Source organism: Rattus rattus, chromosome 6 (genome assembly GCF_011064425.1).
Source record: "Rattus rattus isolate New Zealand chromosome 6, Rrattus_CSIRO_v1, whole genome shotgun sequence".
Lineage (NCBI taxonomy): Eukaryota > Metazoa > Chordata > Mammalia > Rodentia > Muridae > Rattus > Rattus rattus.
In genome coordinates this window covers 1744852-1768224 of record NC_046159.1, presented here as the reverse complement: position 1 = coordinate 1768224, position 23373 = coordinate 1744852, and the positions used below count along the sequence as shown (strand labels likewise).

Genomic DNA, 23373 nt, shown 5'->3' with positions numbered 1-23373 from the left:
GAGGATCCCTGGGACTCTCTGACCACCCCTGAATTTCTATGGACTACGTTCACTTATTCAGTCCATCAGAATGGTATGCAAGGTTAGCCTTTGCTTCTGTGTGTGAACACACACACGCACGCACACATACATACACACACAGACACAGAGAGAGAGAAAGAGAGAGAGAGATACAGACAGACAGACACAGAGACAAAGACAGAGAGACAGAGAGAGACAGAGATGGAGACATGGAGTTTGTGAGCTGATGATGTAGGCGATAGAAACTGAACAGCGATTCTTACCTTATGTCCGTCTACACCAAATCACTTTCTGTGTGTTCCTTAGGAATGTGGTGGAAGCTGTATTTTATTTAAAAAAAATTGTCTCTTTTCCAAGTGAAGAACTGAAAATAAGCCACTTACTATAGCTATTCTTCCCTTTTAAAAACAGACTTTTTTCTCCATAAAAAGGGATCCAGTTGACTGGCAAGGGTGACTGAGGTAGAGTGGCTCTTTCTAATTATGTATACAGGTGGCAAATGTGTCATTAGAACAGCGCTTTGTCTTCTGTTTGAAGTGAAAAATGAAATTAAGGAGCTCGACCTGCCCTACTCTTACCTAGCACCTTACCATAGAGGATGTATCTCTCTGGTGAGTTCCAGAAGAACAATTCAGCTAGTCTCACCTCGGTCGCAGTCTGCAGCACACTTGGCTGGACTGCCGGGGAAGTATTGAGCCTGACTTAAAATGTGCAGGCGTTGTAAACATTGTGGACCATGCACTCCCTTTAAATGGCCGTTATGACTTGTCGGCTTCTGGATTCATGTATGATTCTCATCCGCCAACCTCACTTTATCCCTCAATGGGAACCTACTGTACCCTCAGACTTGGATGTTTGCCTTGTTGACTCTACTTTGGCTTTGAAAATGAGAAGCTGATCTGAGACGTCGTTGGCCGTGTTTTAGAACTCCCTCCTTGGTTGTGGTGCCCAGGGATAAACCCATTACTGTGTGTGCTGTCACTGGCCCACAGGATAGGAGCCAAGGTCTTTCCCCTGTATTAACAGAGAGTTTCTCATGCTGATCTTTCTGGTTGACTTGTAAGTAGAGGAAGGCTCGGAGAGGTGGCTCAGTGGTTATGAGTACTGGTGCTCTTGCAGAAAAAAATCACAGTTCAGTTCTGTCACCTGCATCATCAGCTCTCGAACCCCATGAGAGCCACGGCTATCTTCTGGCTCCTGGGGAGCCAGCATTTGTGTGCATATAAACATACACAGACACATGAGTGATACAGCAGAGCTCTCTTTGAGAACTGAAAGGCAGATCCTATTCTTGGCCATGCCTTGATCTCACCATAATCAGGCTATGAATTTTCCCAGGTATGGTCTTGCCTGTCTAGTTACAACGAAAACTAAAGGGCAAGAACTCTGACTCAGACACATTTTCATCTCCTGCAGGTCTATCCTAGAACCTCAGAATCACAGACCCTCACCCAGTGATTTGCAATTTACTCACAAAAGATACAAGAGCTATAGATTATTTATTGTAAAAATGTCAGAATGTCTGTTCATTCTGGCATCCATTACGATTGCATGTGCATGCATGTATGTGTGTGCTTGTGCATGCGTGTGCACATGTGTGTCTTCATATGTGCATGTATGCACATACATCTGAGTTGGCACATGGACATGGGTGTGCTTACGCCTATAGACAACAGAGGCTGACCCCAGTGGATGGATGTCTTTCCCACTCACTTTCCTCCTCTTATCACCTCATCCTCTCTCCCTGGAACTCACCTATTTCTCACCCCACTTTCAGCACCTCATTGTGAGCCTGGAGCCTTCTGACTGGCTAGGTTTGTTGTTCAGAAAGCACCCAGGGTCATCCTGTATCCATCTCCCGTAAGCTTTGATTCCTGTGCTGACATTTTGGGTAGGAGCTGAGAATCAAACTCAGGTACTTGGGCTTGCAGAGTAAGCGCTTCAGTAACGGAGTCATCTCCTCAGCCTCCTTCTGGTATCACTGATATAAGTAAGTAGCAGTTGCTTTTCCTCATTGAAGGAAAATCTAAAAGAAGTTAGGCATGTGTGTACTACCAATCAGGACTCATGAGGTAGTTGATTTACTTCCCTCTGTAGCAGAACCATTTTCATGGAAACACGGCTGCCTCCTCACTTCTCCTATGTGTCTTACTGTTGTGTTCCTCTCAGGGACTCCTGAGAGCCTCGCTGAGAAGGAACGGCAGCTCATGGGTATGATCAATCAGCTGACCAGTCTACGGGAGCAACTCCTGGCTGCCCATGATGAGCAGAAGAAGTTGGCTGCGTCTCAGATAGAGAAACAGCGCCAGCAGATGGAGTTGGCCAAGCAGCAGCAGGAGCAGGTGAGAGACTGGGGACCGGGTCATCCTCAGCCAGCTGTGGCTTGTTCTGGTAAATACTGTTCTCAGTAGAGAAAGATGCCGACTATGCCTCCCTACCCAGTCCCTACGAAGTAAAGGAAAAGGAGGAGAACAAGCAAATACACCCTTCCACCCGAGATCACAGAAACTGTATAACTACTTTGGTAGAACTGTAGAAGTGGGCTGGGTTGACCATCCTACCTAGGAAAACATGAACTGAAATGTCTGAAATGCTCCCAAACCCCAAACTTCTTTAGCACTAGCATGACATCCATGGAAAATATGCCTTCTAGATTCTTAGGCTGGGTTCCACTCAAAGCCCAGGAACACAGAACATGATATACACAATGATCTTAAGGACATGGGCCCAAGATGTTTAAGTCATATACAAAATTACCATTTTAGATTTAGCACACCCCTCCATGGATATCTTAGTATGAATGCACAGATAACTGCAAAAAAAATATCCAGCAATGGCAGCCCAAACAAACAAAAGCCACTGGCATCAAATACTTTTAGTCCCTAAACATTGCATACAAAACAATTTCTAACCTTTAATTATAGTTTTACTGAGTGGGTTAGGACAATCACAGAAAAGAAGCATGTGAAACATCCTCCTCTGTGATTGACATAACCCCTGTGACGGTGACATTAACCCAACTGTGGTTACCTGCACTGGCTCCTCTGAACAATCACACAGGGATGCGTGAGGGGCCACTGGTGCACAAACTCTTACTGCTGTACTGTTGATAGGGTCTGGGGGATGGGCAGTCAGTGTCTTCCCCTGTGTATCCTCTGTTGAGCCGACCTGCACCTAATAGGCAGCTCCAAGCTCATAGTTACACAGATGGTTCTGGCTGGAATCTCTGGGTCACCAAACAAAGATGGATGGATGTAAACATGAGAAAGAGATTTGTAGGGAGGAGAGAGGTAGGCAGGGGTCACAGAGAGATGGGAGGTAGTGAAGCAGTCTTCAGCATGGCATCAGATAGCTATGTTAAGTCCACAAAACCCACAGAATGAATCCACATGTTGTAGTATGATGGTAGAAAGAATGAACAAACGGTGGAGAATTTGGAAAACACTGACAGCAGGAACATCGTGAAAAGAAACGGCTAACAATGGCGGCAGGTATATTTGAAGAGTCGATGGGTTTCAAATGGGGAAGCAGGGTTCTAATGGGGAGTCACAAAGCTACCTGCAAGAAGTTTCATATTTACCTGTGAAGGAGACTGTAAACCAGGCAGTGTGGATAACAACGAGAAACGCAGAACTGGAAGCTCTGGGTGGAGAATTACGGCCATGGGGTTTATGGAGCAGGAGGGAGAAGGAGGTAGTAAGCATTACCCTGGGTAGAGATGGGAACAGAAGCTTAGAAGTGAGTAACATCCAGGCAATGTGGTTTGAATGGTGCGGGGCGTTCTCCACACATTTACCTTCTTCACCTGGACTTTTGCTGCTTCATGAGAAATGTTTTGGTGTTTGTATTGTTTAATTTTGTTTTGGTTGTTGCTGATGTTTTCTTTTTCTTTTTTCTTTTTTCATTTTTCTTTTTTCTTTTTTCTTTTTTTTTTTGGTCAGTGGGATGTTAATGTTTTTATTTATATTTTCTTTTTCATTATTTTTCTACTTCTATAATCATCATCATCGTCGTCGTCATCATCATCACTACTATTTTGATATGCCTCACTGTGTAGCCCAGACTATCCTGTGCCCTTAACCCTCTTGGCTCACCTGCCCGAGTGCTGGTCCATTCTATTTTAATTATCAATGAAATGCCTTATGACTTCCCTTTAAGATCTAGTCATGCTATTATTGGATGCCCTGTGAAGAGTTCTGACAACTTCCTGTGGCAGTAATAGACCATGTTTGTCCTTGAGTTTCCTATACCATCAGCCATGTCGCCCCGTGGATCAGCTGAATGGCTCATCTTGCAGAGGTCTCCTGCTTGCTTCGGGGGGGGGGCTGAGGGCAGCTTGCTCTTTAGAATAGAGGGTTATTTTTTTAATCATTCTGTCATACCTTCTTGCTCATCTATGAGCATCACCAGTGGATTCTATAATGTTTTCCTTTCTCAATATCTCTGGCATTCTTTCGGAACCTTTTAAAGTAACACTGAGGTTTTCCAGAAGTACTTTCCTGTGGTATAGATACTGGTGATGCTACCTCCACAGCCTTGAGTGCCCTCAGGACAGGTACAGGTCAGGCTTCTAGTACCCAGGATGCTCTTCCAGTCTGGTCATCTGTCTGGAACCGGCATAAGCAACCCAACTGTACATGCATAGATGCTCTTCTGTAAGAGCTGGGGAAGGCACTCTGGAGTCAGCTCAGTCTGTAAACTGCTTGACCCCTTCCTGTGAGGCTGACTTCAGTCTTTGAGGACTCTCTTAAGAAAGCCAGGTGTGCTGACACATGCTTGTGAGCCCAGTGCTGAGACAAGCGGTTCCTTAAGGCCAAATGGCCAGTCGGCCTAATATACTTGGCAAGTTCCAAAACAAAGTAAGACCCAGTTTCCAAAAAGATAACAACATCCAAGGTTGTTTTGCCCCTTTCCCACACAAAGAGAAATATATATATATATATATATATATATATATATATATATACATATGTGTGTGTGTATGTGTGTGTGTGTATATATACATATGTATATGTATATATATATATATATATATATATATCCAGCACAAAGAGAAAAAGATTTTATATATTATACATATATACATATACATATATATACATATACATACATATATATATATATGTGTGTATATATATGGAGAGAGACACAGAGAGACAGAGACAGAGAGAGAGAGACAGACAGAGACAGAGACAGAGATGCAGACAACTTTCCCAGGCTTGAGAACTCCTTTATTCTGACCATATTACTTACCGTGGAGTTCCCACCCAGCCTAGGATGTCATCCCTCTGCGTGTACTAATTGTTACAGACCTGACAAACATTGACGTATGTTTACCCATCACATCAGCCTTCCCACCGGACCCTGAGCTTTAGTCCACGGCTATCTGTTCAACAGCTCCGTATCAATCAGGTTCTGATTTAGTTGTTAGAAGTTTTGAAGGTCACGATCCCCCCCACCCCAGTGAGCTACTGGACATTTTGGTGAGGGTTGGGAAGTACAAAGCAGGATACTACAAGTGACGTTCAAGATGCGAAGTCACGCTCTGCTAAAGCCTTAGGGAAAGCGTCACCCACGTAGTACATGGACAGTGTCCCCTAAGAGGTAAGGGAGCAAACCACACAGCCACCCAGCCAAGGGGTCCCAAAAGGAGGCTGCAGCAAATGCTCAAATACAGGAATAGCTGTGAGAGAGACATTACAGCAGGCTCAGTGTGCTGAAGAGAAAGTTAGGAGAGAGCTCCGGCGAAGGCTGACAGAGCACAGGAAGAGCAGACTACATGGGCTGGCAGTCGTGATGAGGTCTCTGCCTTGCACGCTTGAGTGGGGCAGAAGGGTTTTCAAAGGATGAATAGCATGACGCGCTGTCTTTAAAAAGTCTGTCTGTGGACACTAGCTTATGATAGACCGGGAGAAGAAAGAGCAGAAGCCAAAGAACAATGCACAAGAGGCCGTTGCATCCATCTAGCTGAGGTTCTGGCTTAAAACAGGAGCTGGGAGGGAGGGGTTGACTTGGCCTGGTTATGGACAGGTTCTTGGGGTGTCTCCAGAAGGGAATAGGGGTCAAATAAGGTGAAGCTCCATAAGAGTCAATCAAACCTCAGCAAAGGAGTGATATTCTTCAAACAAAGAGACAAGCAGACGAAACCCCATCTTTCCTCTTACCTGTCTTCAGAATGGAATAAATGCTCTTTTCTATGCAGTAGCAATGAGGGCTGTGAGATAGCATACGTGTTCTGTAGCCATGAGAGGAATGGCAGTCTGCTCTGTAGTCATGGAGACCCGCTCCTTCCTTTTACCTTTTACCCTCAACGTTCTAATACAGAAGTTAAAGGAAATAGTTGTGTAATAAAAGAAAAAAACCAATAGGAGAACCCCATCTTCCTTGGAAGACTATGGTGTAGAGTTGTCTAGAGGTCTGAGGCTGCCTTTCTTGAGTTCCCTGTAAATACCACGGTACTTGAAACCATCTCTACGCCTCTTGGTCTTTGCAAATACACACTCATCTTGGCAGACGTGCACAAAACACACACACGTCCTACCTGCCCTGCATCCTTAGGTACCTCCTACAAATAGGAAGATGCTAAACAAATAAACACAGAGTCCCATGGGGTCGTAGCTTGCGGCATTCATAATGCTCAGTTCACACAGGAGAGGCTGAATGCAAGTAGGTGGGAAGGGACTGCTCTTCCTCAGTTGGAAAATCCCCAAGGCAACCATGCGCAATTCTGAATCTCCACTAACGTTAAGGCTGTTGAAATTGAAGCATCCTCAAGTACATGCTGAGTATGTGCCTGGATAGATGTGTCCGACGCTTGAAACACAAGTGCCGGCCATGGAAATGAGCACAGACGCATTTGGCACATGTGTGAAAGTGGACAAGGCGGGAAAACATTTACCTTGAGTCTTTGAAGACTTCATTATGGTGCGGAATCAAAAGAAGGGAGTGTCGAGTGATAGAGCCTGGAGAGAAAATTCAAGACCAAAAGTGTTGGAGGGTGGACTTCTAATTGGATTGAAAGGGTGTGGATGGCACACTCTGAACAGGAGAAATAGAGGTGACATTAGAGTGTGCAGGTGACAAGAGGGTGTGAAGGACTGCTGCTTAAGAAACGCGTGCCGGGGGCCGAAATCAGGGTATTATTTACTCTACACCAAACAGCCCAGAACCTCATTGAGGATGCTAGTATCTTTGATGCCTTGTGGTACCCTGAACTTTTTCCCAGCAACCCCTCTTTTTGGCAAAAGGCTTTCTTTTACAGAATGATTGAGTGTTGTTGCCACATCTCTGTAGAGAATAGTAGTTGAAACCCTTGCACATCTCACTAAGATGAGGCCCCGGGTAGGCTTTAAACAAGGTGTAAGTGGTTGCCGAGACCGACTGATGACTTGCTTGACAACCCGGCTCCTGGAAGGGTGGCTCCATCTTTCAGCCGATGTCAGATCCGGCTGTGATGGGCAGAAGGTTGGTCCTCCCTACCCCGGGTCCTACTGTGTTGTCACTGCTCTCCGTCTCTCCACAGATCGCAAGGCAACAGCAGCAGCTTCTGCAGCAACAACACAAAATCAACTTGCTCCAGCAACAGATCCAGGTCAGAGATCCGCGTTTCAGCGTCCTCCCACTTACAGTCCGTCGTTCCTTAGTCTAACATAATTTAATGGAGGTGACCCCCAAGCTGGAAGCCGTTTCTGGCCCAATTCTCTCTATGTTGTCTGTGTGATACAAATTTCAAGTGGTGGCTCTGTCACAGACGACCGGACGTTGTCTGGCAGCCTCTCTCTTAGGAAGCTGCCAGCAATTTCTACCTCATGCCTAGGAGGGCTTACCGTGGAATGCTACCTATTTCATTGATTTATGCTTTAGTGTTGGAAGATGAATCTGCAGACATTCCTACTCGGGTAGGTGCAAGGACCCAGCAGAAAGCTGCACTGGGTTTGGTTAGAAACTCAGAGGTTCTGTTGACATCAGACCGTAATCCTAGTGGGGCAGAGAGAAGGCTCAAGGAACACTGCGTTGTGGCAGATCTTATGGTGGTGTTGCCTGGGGAAACCAAGTCCATTTTTATTCTATGTCCACAACGTTAACGGACATTAATAAGGAAGGTGCCTGCCATGGTAGTGAGTGATGAAATTAATCATCAGACTTCTCTTCTAATAATCGCTAGAGACATGAACTTTGTGCACTTTGAGCTGCCTTTTCTGGTAGCACTTCTGTCTTAGAGATTTGGAGAGTAAATGATACCATCATGAAAAGTCTAGTACTGGAGTCCAGTGAGGTGCGATCCCATCACCCAAGGTGGAGGCCAGGCGCCCAGGAGTACCAGGCTTGCTTAGGATACATAAGACCTCATCTCAAACATTAAAGAGGTAACAACCATCACCTTCCCCATAGGGTCAAAATGTAGGGCATCTGCTGAGCATTTAAAACCTTCTGTCCAAGGATCTAGAGCATGGGCCAGGACATGTACTTCTAGCTTCGTGGAGTATATCTATCTGCCTGGATGTAACAGTTGGGTCCAGGGTTAAATTATTTTTTTTCTTCTCTGGGAAGGAATTCACCATTCTCTCTAACTTTTCTCTTGAGGGTGTGGTATTTTATACTGTAAACATTATAGAAGCAGATGCAAAACCGATTTCATTCAGTTACCAACGAGGCTTTGAATTATTTGAGAACTATGTTTCTTCCCTTTCATCTGGTGGGGCCAGCTACTCTCTGTCCTAGAACGCGCGGGCTAGTGTTTAGCCTTTCAGGGTCCACCTAGGCAGGAGCTGCCATAGCCTAAATCGCACTTGCTATCTGAAAACAGTTATCTATTATTCTGATCTCAGTCTCCTTCTGTTGCTGCACAATGTAGAGATGTACATTCCACCGGGGGTTACTCATGCCCACTGCACCTTCTGGGTTGTATTGTGCCATTGTTGTTGCGTCCAACCTCACGAAGCAATGTGTTCCAGTTACCACATCACGGAACACTGAGCTGTGCAGTTGTCTTGGCCACAATTAAGCTGCCCCCGAAACTCTTTGTTGTGACTTCAAATACTAAAGGCACTCGAGGCGTTTGCCATTCACCCTAGGTTGGACAGTTGTACTCAATGAACTCGACGGGTTTGTTTGAAGACTTGCGGCTCGAGAGCTTCCCACAGTCCTGGCTGGCATGTTACAGGACAAAATGATGCTATTTCTCAGTGTTCACCTATGTCTTTAGGGTGATCTCTCTGAAGGTGAGGTTAATTTCGGCATCTTTTCCCCCACTTGAAACATTTCTTTCAGCTGAAGGAAATGAATGAATTTTTACCTCCATGCTCAAATACCCACATTAAAATCACTCTTGACCTATGAATTTTATCTTCTTGACCCTCGTGAACAGAACGAAGATAAGTTTTGCTCTGGAATTGCTTATTATTCTGATGGAAACCCACCCCCCTCCCCGTCCACAGATTTGCACGTGAACTGGTTTCCTTAAATTTCTGAGTATCAATTCTTTATGAAATGTCTTATGGCTCTTAAAAGCAACATTTGCTCTGAAATTCATAATTTTAATTGGATTGACTATTCTTTTTGTATATCTCTTGGTAGAGGCTTAGTGGGGTTAACTTCTTCTGACAGGGTGATTCACGTGACTCCTTGAGGTTAAGAGAAGAGTTAAAGGCTTCTGTTATGTTTTGATCACAAACAATGATCTCTGTAAACAAAGCATTTGTCATAACACGGGAACTTTCTATCTTCCCTCGAGAACATATCCGGGACCATGGACGAGCCAGCCTTCCTTTCTCTACACAGCAGCAATATCTCCTAAGATACTCACCTCTTAGTCTTAAAAAAATCGACAGCGTGTGTTTCCACCTGTTGTGTTCAGCTCGTAGTGCACAATAATAAAGAAAATGGCATTCACAAAGATTACAGAAAGGGCCATCTTCCCAGGTTTGTTTGTGTTTTGTTTTGCTTTAGAGTCTTGTGTTGTTCCTGGCTGTTCCTTTTTTCCTCCACTTGAACTTTCTACAGTAATAACTTTTTATAGCGTATTTCCTGATTTCCTTTTTACAGTAAGTCTCACTCCCGTCTGATGTGGATGTAACTCTGTTCCACATAATAAACCAAGGCTGGCAGTCCATCTTGACCTGGGTCACTGTATGAGACAGGAAACTAAGTGACCTCTACTCATCTTTTCTATGACAACAAATCACTGTCCCCAGAGATGTGCCTTTCTTTCCTTGCTAGAACATCTGAGGAGATAGAATATCTGTAGCTTTGGGGGAGGTGTTTAGAGGTTGCCTTAGTTTATCAATGTTTGCCCGTTTTTAACAGCACTGGATAGGACCTCATTTTCTTGGTAGTAAACGGTGTTAAGCCAACAGTGATCAAGTGGTGAGGTCCTTTGACATTTTAAGACAACCTGCAACTTTCCAGGTGCATTTTTCTTGTGTTCTCATATAGGACATTATGTTTAAACCTTAAGAGAATCACATAATTTACTCATCTGCTCTGACCAACTTTTAAACCATTGTTCATTGTGTTCTCTTCTTGGGAGGAGAATTAGTCATTTATAACTCGCTGCTACCATTTTTGACCCATAAGGTAAGCAAGCAGGATGAGTCACAGCTCCGGCTCATTGACTCTGCCCAGGGCTCTGTGGGAGGGAATGAAGCACCCTGTTCCCCTGATGTTCCCATTGGGTAGTGAGCGTTCCACTCTGCACCACAGGAAGAGACTCCGGCCTTAGGATGCCCCTCCAATGGTTCTCTGAGGAGAAGTGCTCTGACTGACCTGCCCTTACAGCACCCTTCACACTGCCCAGCTCTGTTAGATCCATGGCCCCTGAGGCACTGGCTGTTGTCCTCTGAGGTTCTTTTTCTCTCATCTGTAAAGTGGGAATCGTGGTACCTGAGTAGGGCTACCTTTCTCTGAGGGAAATTGCTTATGAGCTAAATCAGTAGGGGAAAAATGAGTTCTAGTATTTCCAGGGCTGAATGACCTAATTATTATTTCTAACCACTTACCGATTTCAAGGAACACACACACGCAAACTCTTCCACATATAAATGAGCACTCCCACAAACATGCACTCATATACATACTCATATACATGTGTGCACACAGAGACATACATATATACACAGAGATTCGTACACACATGTGTACATACGTATAACACTCACACAGAGATACCTATATACACACACAGTCACACACATACATACACAATCACACCCATATACATGTATGCCTACACATGCACACAGACATATTCATATATACAATGAAAAACATACACATGTATAGACACACATACAGACATATATACATGCATATATGTACACAGTCATATACATACACAAATATGTATACACATAAACATACATATTCACATACCCATGGCATATATATACATATATTTGTGCATATATGAATGTATATATATAAATATATATATCCACATGTATAGAGGCACATGTCCACATACCTGCATTGTAAAGGAATATATATATATGTATACACACACACACACACACACAAACACATGTACACACACATATACATGTACACAATCTATGTGGGGATCATCCCCAAAATTGATCATACAATGTTCCAAATTCATGGGATCTTAGAACTTCAAGAGATTCTCCTAGAAAGTTCATATTGGACCCATCCCTCATGATCACATTTCTGATCTGAAACACTTAAGGTTTGTTTTTTTCCAGTGTCTGAGAACTGGGGACAGTGGCTACTTTCAAGCATCCTAAATTTTGACCCTATTCGCTTTTATCCTACCAATATTCTACCATTTAAGGCTTAATGACCCAACATGGAAAATGTTCCCCCCCCAACCCCCGGAAACTTAAGCTTACAAAGTCAAAATGCAACTTCACTTAGGCACAATTGAATGATTAAGTTGCAGTCCTGGGTTCAACCAATTTGCGATAAAGGCTTCATTTTATTGGAGCCAAAGTTCTCTGAGCTCATTAGAATTTGGGTAATTCTTGATAAATTATTATGCAGAAAGAAACCTACTGAAGCACCGTATTGAAAATATAATAACGTTAGCAGTGACATAATCGTGCTTGGCTGGCCTGCTGATTTGTGATTTCTTTCTCTGAGTGTGGTAAGTCAGAATCATTTTACTCCCTCAATAAGACCCCCCACACATCCAGGAGCACAAAGAGATTACAAGGTAACCTTGTCTCTTTGGGAGACTGGAAATGCCAAGAATAAACAGCAGGCCATTAAGGTTGCATTTCAGCCTGAGAAGGGAATGCATTAACCCCTCGAGTTCCAGCTAATATTGTAGTGTTAGAAGTACAAATCCCGTGACCAGACAATATGTGCATAGGCGACTAGATGGCATGTGGAGGTAGAAGTCACTTCAAGAGCTACCCACCTGTTTTTCTGGTGGACAGGATTTCAGGCACTTCCACCATCTCCCTCTCTAGGCAAAGTTGGGGAGAGAGAGAGAGAGAGAGAGAGAGAGAGAGAGAGAGAGAGAGAGAGAGAGAAGACAGCAGGTCGATATGCATCTATATCATGATGTCTATCAACAGAGCACGTGTTATATGGCGAAATGAGCACCCCAAATGGTGAAAGCAACAGTGTCAAGCATACACCTCCAGAGTATACTTACTTACTTTCCAACAGACCCTGGTCTTTATCTCTTCATAAGATAATACAATGCTAGTGTAGTGGCCTACATCTGTCATGTTAATGTGGAGGCAGGAGGACTACCGTGAACTTGAGGCCACCTTCTCCCAGCTCCGTCTGGAACCGCACAGTATAGGATGTGTCCACTACAGAATTCTAGCCCTCCTCTGGAACCTCCATCTCTTCTCCCCTGCATTCCTGTTGAATCGTCTCTTGGCACCTGCCTTGTCAGACAAGGGCAGCCTCTCTCCTCTCACTCCCAGAAGTCAGTTGCTCTTTTCCATAACATTCTCTGAACAGCGGATGTAATATATGTGCTTTACCTACAAATCTTCCTGACAGTTGAAAACCAGGCAATATTCACGTTGAAATATAAGGAGATGGACTGGCGGGGCATCTGACATCTTTCTACGCGGTGTTTTGCTAGTCTGTGTTTTCTAAGAGCCTTCACTTTTTTTTCTAGTTCACTCTTCATAGTTTTAACCTTATTATCTCCTTAAATGTCTGCAAAGCCTTAAGAATAAGGGAAATCTCCAGAACCCCCATTCTCTGGTGCTTTCTTGATCCTTCCTTTGGGGTGGATTTATTGAAGAGTCTTGGTTGTTTCTGCAAAGGATTAAAAGGTTGTCACCATGATTTTTTTAACTTGTTCATATCACTATTGATAATATAATAAAAAAGTGATGCCTGCATTCCTCTTAAGATAATAACTGTATTGAAGTTATGATAATAACAGCGTTGGGAAGTTCTAAGCTGGGCTTTGAAACAAACCCTGACTTGAGCTCTTTACCAAAAAGGTAGGGCTGGGGCTGGGGATGGAGGAAAGGAGGTCCTTTACCAGAGGAAATCCCTTCTGTCCTCCCCTCCTTCCTTCCTTCCTTCCTTCCTTCCTTCCTTCCTTCCTTCCTTCTTTCCTTCCTTCCTTCCTTCCTTCCCTCCTTCCTTCCTTCCTCCTTCCCTTCCCTTCTCTTTTTTCCTTTCCTTCCCTTTCCTTCCCTTCCCTTCTTCCCTTCCCTTCTTCCCTTCCCTTCCCTTCCCTTCCCTTCCCTTCCCTTCCCTTTTTCCTTTCCTTCCATTCCCTTCCCTTCTTTCTGTATTGGGCCATTTTCCTCTTCAGGTAATTCTTTCATCAGATGTTAGTATATCTGTAACTTGGACCAGAAGAGTCTGCAGAAAAATGCACTTGGATCATCATATCCAAGCCTGCCCTTTGTCTGATGAGCTACTCTGTCACAAGCTGCAGATGTGGCCATTATATAGGACAACAGAGTCCAGCCCAGAAAAAAGTGACAGCAGGTTTCCCATGAGCCCCAGCTTTTTCCTGGTGTCTACCTGTGGACAGAGTTAGTTGATCCATGTCCTCTCAATTTACAAAGTAGGGCCTGTATGCACTTAGAAAAGACCATGGGGACATGCCTGTCACCAGTGGAAACAGCACAGACCAAAGCAAACAGAATTCGGGGCAGAAGTCAAAGCTGGCCTGAAGTGAGCCAGGGCTTCTGTTTGTTTTGCCTCTGTGGGGTGGCAAAGAAGTGCTCCTGGGCGGAGGGGTCACAGAATGCAGAGTGCCCGAGCTCCTGCTTATAAAGAGAATTCACAACAACAGTCAATTAGAAAGCAGTGAAATTAGCAGAATGTTAGCAGGTGATCTGGTGCATGAAGAACACAGAGACGTCACAGGTCAGAGCCTGTACCCCAGGCACCTGCAGCACAGAGAAAAGGTGAATGGGCTCCTGGCTCCTAGACACAGAGGCTTCTTGTGTGCTTTTTAGCTTTTGCTGGTGAGTATTCAAGTAGCTTATAAACAGAGTCAAAGTAATCAGTGTTTTCATTTTTCGTGCATGTTCACGTGCACCTGTGTGTGCTTATGAAGAAGGGTCCATTGGCTCTCAGCTGAGACCCTGGGAGCATAACTTGAAAAGCTTGAAATATCAAGCAAGCTTACCGTGCCATAGTCCTTTTCTTCAGGAAGGAAAGAAAACTCACTGAACACTAAGGAGTCAGAGTACCCGAAGTCACAAGCAGTGTCTCTGTTTTCACTCTGAAGGAGAAACCCTGCGCAGAATGTCCAGGAAGTGGTAGACTCAAAGTCATCCTAATTCTTAGTGTGAAGCAACACTTGGTAAACATGAAGAATTCTGCTTTGCTTTCTTGTGATACTATTCAGATAGCACATACACACACACTCACATACACATGTACACAGAGAGATGCACACATATTCACATACATATAAATACATACATACACACACACATATATACATAACACATGGGCACACCACACGTATATATACACACATACACATACACACAGAGACAAATAGACACACACATACACACACATATATACATAACACACGGGCACATGTATATATACACATATACACATACACACAGAGAGACAAATAGACACACACATATACACACATAGAAAGACAGACATGCATAGACACACAAACGTACACTTACATACATACACACACACATACACACACATATACACATATATATACATACCACATATAGACACACACAGACACAGACACACATAGGCACACACATATAGACACATACATACAGACACACACATGCATATACACACACAGACACAGACACACATAGGCACACACATATACACACATACATACAGACACACACATATACACACACAGACACATACACACATGCATATACACACACAGACACACACACACACACACACACGCTAGCTTCCTATGCCATGTTTCAGCTGTGCTTTGTGAAATGTGATACAATTTGCCATTCACAAAGGTTGACTCTCCCTCCATGATGCTCCATCCCTGGCTTCCTTGTTGCGGTGAGTTTACATGGCATTTTGAAAGAAATATTTTACTCCTTAGTTTAGAGTTCTCTCTCTTCAACTTGAATGCACATCCCACTGCCTCTCTAGCTTATTCAAGTGGATGCTTAACTGTTCCTCAAACCTCAGTTTTCTAGAGCATAGCCTTCAATTCTTCCTAAAACCCATTCTCTGCTAATCTGAACATTGTCGAATCTGAGATTATTTGTCTCTCACTTAGAAGACATCCTAATTCTCATTTTCTCGAGCACATGAACACTGGTTTCTCTTCAGAACCGAGAATTTCTCCAACTTTCTGCACTGACTTCCTAACCGAGGTTGTCAACCTCTCTCCTTTAGCTGATTGCCACAGTCCTCGTTCTCCATCACTGAATCTCTTCCTTATACCCAGCATTAGCTACTTGGACTCACCCCACCAGAGACCTGACGAAAACAGAGCAGACGGGTTTGTTTGGGCTCAGGGGCTCAGAGAGCTCATTCTTGCTTGCTTTGCCCCCACTTCCTTGGACAGAATATCAGGGTGGCAGGGGTTACAGTGGTGGCTGAACTTCACTCCGTCCTAAGCAACACAGAAAGAAGGGGATGCAGGAAGGACCGAGATGAATACCCAAAGAGATGCCTTGGTGACACAGTTCCTCTAACCAGGCCACACCTCCAGTCATTGACTACCAACCAAGATTACCATCCGTTAATGACTCATTCAACAGAGCACTCCATCGATGAGGCCCTCTGCCCTGTGATCTCTGGAAACAATGTCGACACACTGAGCATACATCACTGATCCCTTCAGCACCCCTTACTGATCAAACCGAGGACCAAAAACGAACCATCAGAGGCCATCTAGAAACGTTTACATGGTACTGCCTGTAGTTGAACCCAATTCACACTACTCAAATGGATCCTGGCAGCCACAGTGGCTTCGTGCATGTTCCTTGCTACAGGCCCCAATGTTCTGGGTTTCCAAGTGAAAGACACACACACACACACACACACACACACACACACACACACACAAACACAAACACGGACTAATGCACGCACATGCACACGCACACGGCCTTTATATTTCGATATGCCTCAAACAGCTCAATGGCTGGACCACCCTAACCTCCATGTGTTCCCTTCTCTGATATTCCCACGTTATAACTTACTAAAATCTCTATTCTATCTTTGCTGCCCTGGACCTAGACCTGCAGCCCCCTCGGCTGCATTCCAAGCACCTACCTGACACTATCTCTCTGTCTCCTGCACCTCTCAGGCCTGGTGTCTCTCTCTCTTCTTTTTCCTTCTACCTCGGTCCCTTGCCTGGGAATCCTAAAAGCCCCGCCTCTGTCTCCCACCCCAGCCATCGGCCACCAGTAACTTTACTTAATGGTAACCAACTGGGGAGGCTGGGTTCCCTCGGTTTCTTATGTGCGGATGGGTGGGTTCTCGTGCAGTTTTAGGGACCAGATTAACATAATACAAGCGGCATTAGACCAAATCCACAACAGTTAGTAGTGTGATATTCTCGATCTGGGTATTCTGTAAGCATAGTCAAAAGGGTTGCACTTATAAATGCATACTCCTCAGCCTGCTCCAGTAGATTGACTCTCTGCCACTGTCTCACCTTCGTCCTCTCACCCTCCTCCCTCCGAACATCAGTCCTTCCTGGTTTTCAGAAACAGGCCAGGAAAGTTCTAGAGTCAGTGTGTGGGCGCTTGACATCTCTACACCATGAAGTACTTTCTGGGCCTTGTGTCTTGTAGCTGAGACTTTATTCACGCAAGACTGTTTGAATGTGGTCATTTTGGGGGTGACTTACAGCCTCCCCCCGGTACCGGGAGCTCTTGCTCTGCTTTCATACTTCTTTGTATGGAGTGAGCAAGTGCATTCACTTCATGGTTTCAGCGTCTTCCTGCTTTCATATGGCAAGCACACACTGGCAGTCATTTCTCTAGGGTCAATGATTCTTTCTCGCACTGGTATAGCCAGTTACCTGTTTGGTGTCCTGGTAACTAGTGGCGTAAATATGTTCACGGGGTGAATGAGTCCGTGAAAGATCTAAATAGCACACGTTACCCATCGTGAGGTATTGAAGAGATTAAGTGTGACAATAATAGCATATTTATTATATTGGCTCATTTGTGGGTGTGTTTTGCTGCTACTTTGACAGTTCAACACTTTGTAAACTGAACACACACCCTCTCCCGCTCTCTACTTGAAGTGCACTGAAGAGCAATTTAATTCAGATAATCACTGAAACCGAGACATACTTATCAAACATAATAAACCCGGCGAATTGGCAAATGTGACAGGATTTGTTTTAAGAAAGTAATTTAGCTTTGCTTTCGCAGTAAGACGGAACTAGAGACAGTTCTTTTAGAAATGGAGACAGTAAATATTTATACATAAGGAAGACATGTCCCACATGTGTAAACATCGCATAGAACAAACTCTCCATTTATCAGCTCTAGGAAACCTAGAATTCTGGGTTGATAGAAGATAAATATTGGGATTTTGTTGTTGTTGTTGTTGTTGCTCTTGGTCCAACTGTAATACCTAAGAAAGAGGTGAGCACAGGCAGACTGTCATATTATAAATATACGTATGACGAAACTAGTGACTTTAATATCACACGCACATACCACATTATAGACCCATGTAAACTAAAATTTGCCATGCATGTTGATGTATACACACACACATATATAAATGTATAAATACAAGCACGCATACCTAGTTATATGCATACACCCATTCTACTTTCCGTGGCCACCATAACTTCATAGATACAATCTAGTTCCTGTTTCAGTTTCCACAGTTTCCACTTTCCTGGCCCAGGACCTACATGGACACCTGCTTCTGAACCTCGCAATGAATTGCCTAGTTGGGTTTTCTTCTCATTGTCCTAGTACATTCTGTATCTTCGTTGGTTAAATTTTCGAGCAGAAATCAATAGAATGGGCCTTAAAATTTGAGTTTTAAAGCCTTGAAATTATTTTATTATGAGTGATGTGAGAGCGAGAGAGAGAGAGAGAGAGAGAGAGAGAGAGAGAGAGAGAGAGAGAGGACACAGAACCATCCCAGAGTGTTACTATGATTTATTGATGTCATCTTTTCATGATAGATGTGGTGTTGTCATGAATACCCATGTCACACAGCCAGAAAAGGAGGAGGAATGGGGCTGCAGTAAGGTAAATCAAGAGATAACAATAAAATTCTTCTCCTGCCTGGTAGAGGTGTTTAGAATGTGTTTTCTTTATATCTTCATCCGCCCCTAATTGAGGATGCTTTAAAATTGAATGACTAGCAGTCAAAACGTGTTTGCTTCAAGCTGAGAAGAAAAATGCTGGTGTCTCAGCCTCCAAACTGATTGCGCTTTGTACACAACTGACAGGGACAGTCACTTTGAGTGACTGATAAGTGGGAAGCTTCGCCACTTATCAAAGAACGCAGGCTGAGAAGAAAAGACTGAGCCGTTTAGATGCTCTGGCATGTTCAAAATAACACCTTACATCAGTCAGGCCCAGAGGCACTGAAAGACATTTGACAATGAAGTAATGTATATAAAAAGGTGGTGCTGCGTACGCGGCGACGGAGAGACATAGAAATTATCCCACAAGCAAATAGCTACAAAGAGCTGAAAGGAAATGCATTGTAGTTGAGGTCGTGATTCAGGAGATGAAGCAATGGCTACACACTATGAACGCGTTCGTGTTGAAGTTTACAATTAGCTGGAAACACCATATTTAAAACTATGTCTCTGTAGACACTCGTGATATTTCTGTAAGCAGCTACCTTTGACCCAGTGATAGCCCGGAAGCACCCGAGTTACAAAGGTATCATTTCCTCACACTCTCTTTCCCTCCCCCGGGAAGACCTAATATCTACAATGTATGCTTAAAATATTTTGCCATGCCTAACTGAAAGCAGTGTGCTTATAGAAGAGAGGCAGACATATTTTTTTTCTTTTCACTTTATGCATAGTACTGAGATGATTCTAAAGGAAACCTACAGATTTAGATCCCCTGAGTATAAATTTTGCAAATGGAAAAAAAAATTCTAAAAAGGACTCTTTTAGATACTCAGGGACTAGGTCATATGTTCTACCCTTGAATAATTAGGACATTTATTTTCCACATACTTCATTTGAGTATTAATTAATGTACTGCATTATTCTTTGGGCCCTTAATAAGGACAGGCAATGACCTCAGTGAATCACAGCCCCTCGGTGCCAACCATGCTATCTACAGAACTGGTTTCAGTGGGATCACCCTTGAACACACTTGTATCTGTCAGACTGGATCCCACTGCTTGGTCTGGATACAACGTCACAGTAAACACACTCACAGTTAATTGTTCCGGTTTTCTAGCTGGACTCCGCGATGGAGTGGACTGAACTTGTTAGCCAGAGTGTCTCCAAGCCGCTCTGAGATGAGAGAAAACTACCCCTCACTGTTAGGCAGTAAACGTTGGGTGTGCTTGGCAGATAAGCTTTTGAGTAAGCAGGAAAATAATATTCTGGAACAATGTCCAACCACAGCCATCTGTAGGCATGGACACAGTTCTTAGGCACGAAAGGATCTAGCTGAACGCAACCTTAATCCAGTTCAATCTCCCCCATTGCAATAGCTGGGTTCTGTTTTTCTTTCTCCTTCCTTTCTCCCTCTGTCCCTCCTCCTCCTCCCTCCTCTCTCTCTCTCTCTCTCTCTCTCTCTCTCTCTCTCTCTCTCTCTCCCTCTCCTCCCTCTCCCTCTCCCTCTCCCTCTCCTCTCCTTTCTCTCCCTCTCCCTCTCTTTGTTTGTTTTTTTTTTTTTTTTGAGACTGTTTTCTCCACATAGCCCTGGCTATCCTTAACCTCTCTCTGTAGACCAGGCTGTCCTGGAATTCAGCGATCCTCCTGCCTCTACATCCGAGTACTTGGATGGAAGGCATGTACCACCACAGCCCTGCTGCTATAGTTTCTGGATGAAGGGAGAGTTGTGTAGTCTATGGTTCTGTTGCGAGACACTGCCCTCTGCTTGGGCCAGCATGGTAAATAGCGATGAATTAACCTTTTTTGATTGATTATATAAATAAGAGGAAAATAGAATTTAGGAAAAAAACTTGTCAGACTTTCCTTTTGTAGATAAAAGTGTGGTCCAAATATGATGAAGACCTTCCTTCCCAGAGCTGTAAACCGATTAGATGACCCTGCTCCAGGATCCACTTCCTTCTGGCATATAAGTCTATCAAATGCGATAATGGCACAGGTATTATGGACACAAGATGGACAGCCAGTTCATACAGCCTGGCAAATTAAACTTACTTTACCTGTAATTTAGCACAAACATTAACTGGAGTAATAAACTGGGACAGTACCTTAGTGTTTGCTTACGATTGTAAACGACATCTTTTACCCAGCAGCCAAGACATCTTAAATTCTGACTCAGTAAAAATTGTCAGCAGTTTGCAATAGAAAACGTTCATTCAGTTCTTACCATATGCATTTCATCGATCAGCGACAATTATTGTTTTCCCTTTTTAGACAAGATTATTTTTTCTTTTAATAAAAATAGATCTTTAATAGAATATATTTGCATTACAGTTTTCTACCTACCCTTTCCTCCCCTCCCCGCCTCTTCTCCTACCCAGCCATACCAGACCCAGGAAGGGTCCTGTCTCTGGTTAGAAAACCAATAGGTGTCTAAGGAATGATAATTAAGCAAAGTACAACAAAATAAATAAAAACTAAATAAATCAGAATATGAAAAGAACAACCAAACTAAAGAGACAGAGAAAACTCACAGGAAGCCTGTATAGATGCTGAGCTATGTACATTCACACACACACACACACACACACAGACATCACACACACATACACACACACATACACAGAGACACACACACAGACACATACACAGATACACACATACACACACATACCCACACAGACACCCACACCCACACAGACATACATATATACACAAGACACAGACACAGACACACAAACACATACACACAGACACACACATGCACACAAGACACAGACACACACACACAGACATACACATATACACATGCACACAAGACACATACACACAAACATGCACACAAGACACACAGACATTCACACCCACACACACACACAGACACACACACACAGACACACACACACACACACACACACACACACACACACACACACACACACACACACACACACACACACAGACAGACACACACAGACAGACAGACAGACAGACAGACACACAGACACACACAGACACACACACAGACACACACACACACACACACACAGAGACACACACACACACACACACACACACACACACACACAGACACATACACACACACAGACACACACACACACACACACACACACACACACACACACACACACACAGGAATCCCATAGAAACCCCAACCATAAGGTATGATATACATGCAAAGCCCCTTGAGGTTAAAAACAATGGCCCGACTTAAAGAACCACCAAAGGTGCCACTGAGTTCATTTCATGTTAACTTCTACTTCTGCGCATGGTGTCTCCTCCCATCCCCTCCTGCTCTTACACTCACTCTACCTCCTTTCCTGCAGGAGCAAGAGCACCGAGGGGAGGGACTTGATAGAGACATCCCTTTTAGAGCTGACTGTTCCAAGGTCTCTCGGTTTCCGCACATTGTCTGTCTGTGGGTCTCTGTCTCTGTTCCCGTCTGCTACAGGAGGAAACTTCCCTGACACTGGCTGAGCAGGGCACTGACCTGTGAGTGGAGCAGAACGTCATTAGGGGTCATCCCGTTGCTGCATTCCTTTAGCAGAACAGTAGCATTTGGTTTTCTTCTGGTCCATGGCCTGTCTAGTCTCAGGTCCTTGGTCACCCAAGCATTGTTGGGTGCTGGAGGGGACCTCAGATCAGATCAGATACTGATTGGCTGCTGCCACAAGATCTGTGCTACTGTTGCACCTGCTTATCTTGCGGGCAGGTTACTCTGGTTAGAGCAAAAGCGTTTACAGCTGGGTTAGTGTTTGCCTTTCTCCTTTGGTAGTGTGCGGAGTCCTTTTCAGCACCGTGGATACTAGAAAGGAGATGGTTCTAGGCAGGAACCAACTCAATGTCTCGGTGTTCCATGAGCTCTGTACGTGCTGACTTCAGAAATAGGGCCTTGCTGTCAGTTTGTAGGGAGCCAGCAATAACCCTGGTAGCAGCCTGACTTATTTGGAGATTCCCACGGGACCCCTTTGGCCAAGCCTTTAATTATATGTAGCCGATTCCCAGTACTGGAAGCTTCATCTGGTAATGAGAGGTGTCCAGTTGGGACTCAGTTGTCCGTGGTATTTGGCAATTTTATTTGGATTACCTTTATACATGCACATATTATAGTAAGTGTCTTCTGTGTTCGGTCCATGCGACCCCTCAGATGTCTTCAGTTTTAGCTGTCCCCCCCATACTCCCTCCACTGCTCAGCTTTTCCCTGCCCCTTCCTAATCGATCAGTTCCAGTCCCTACTCCTGTCCATTCATAACTATATGTTCTATTTCCCGTCTCTAAGACAATTCCTCCTTCCCCTCTGGTCCCTTACTAGCTTCCTAATAGTAATGCTACGTGATTATGTGGATTGTAGCTCGAGTGTCAATGACTTCACAGCTAGCATATAAGTGAATACATACCATATTTATTTTTCTGTGTCTGAGATACCTTATTCGAGATTATTTACTTACTTCTTTAGTCATCTGTTGATGGACATCTAGGTTGTTTTTTTTTTTTTTTTTTTTTTTTTTTTTTTGCTATTGCAAATAGCGCAACCATGAACATGGTTGACCAGGAATCTCTGTAGTAGGAGGAAGTATTCTTTGGGATTTGCCCAAAGGTGGTATATATGCAAAAAATCTTGA

At 44.0% G+C, this 23373-nt stretch overlaps 1 protein-coding gene across 1 annotated transcript in view; it reads left to right on the top strand.

Annotated features, from left to right (window-relative positions):
- Sox5 (SRY-box transcription factor 5) overlaps positions 1-23373 on the top strand; it is a 369147-nt gene that overhangs the window by 177572 nt on the left and 168202 nt on the right. Inside the window, exons 5-6 of the mRNA XM_032905393.1 lie at positions 2191-2363; positions 7544-7612. Coding sequence (XP_032761284.1) covers positions 2191-2363; positions 7544-7612 — 242 coding nt within the window. The remainder of the gene's footprint in view (positions 1-2190; positions 2364-7543; positions 7613-23373) is intronic.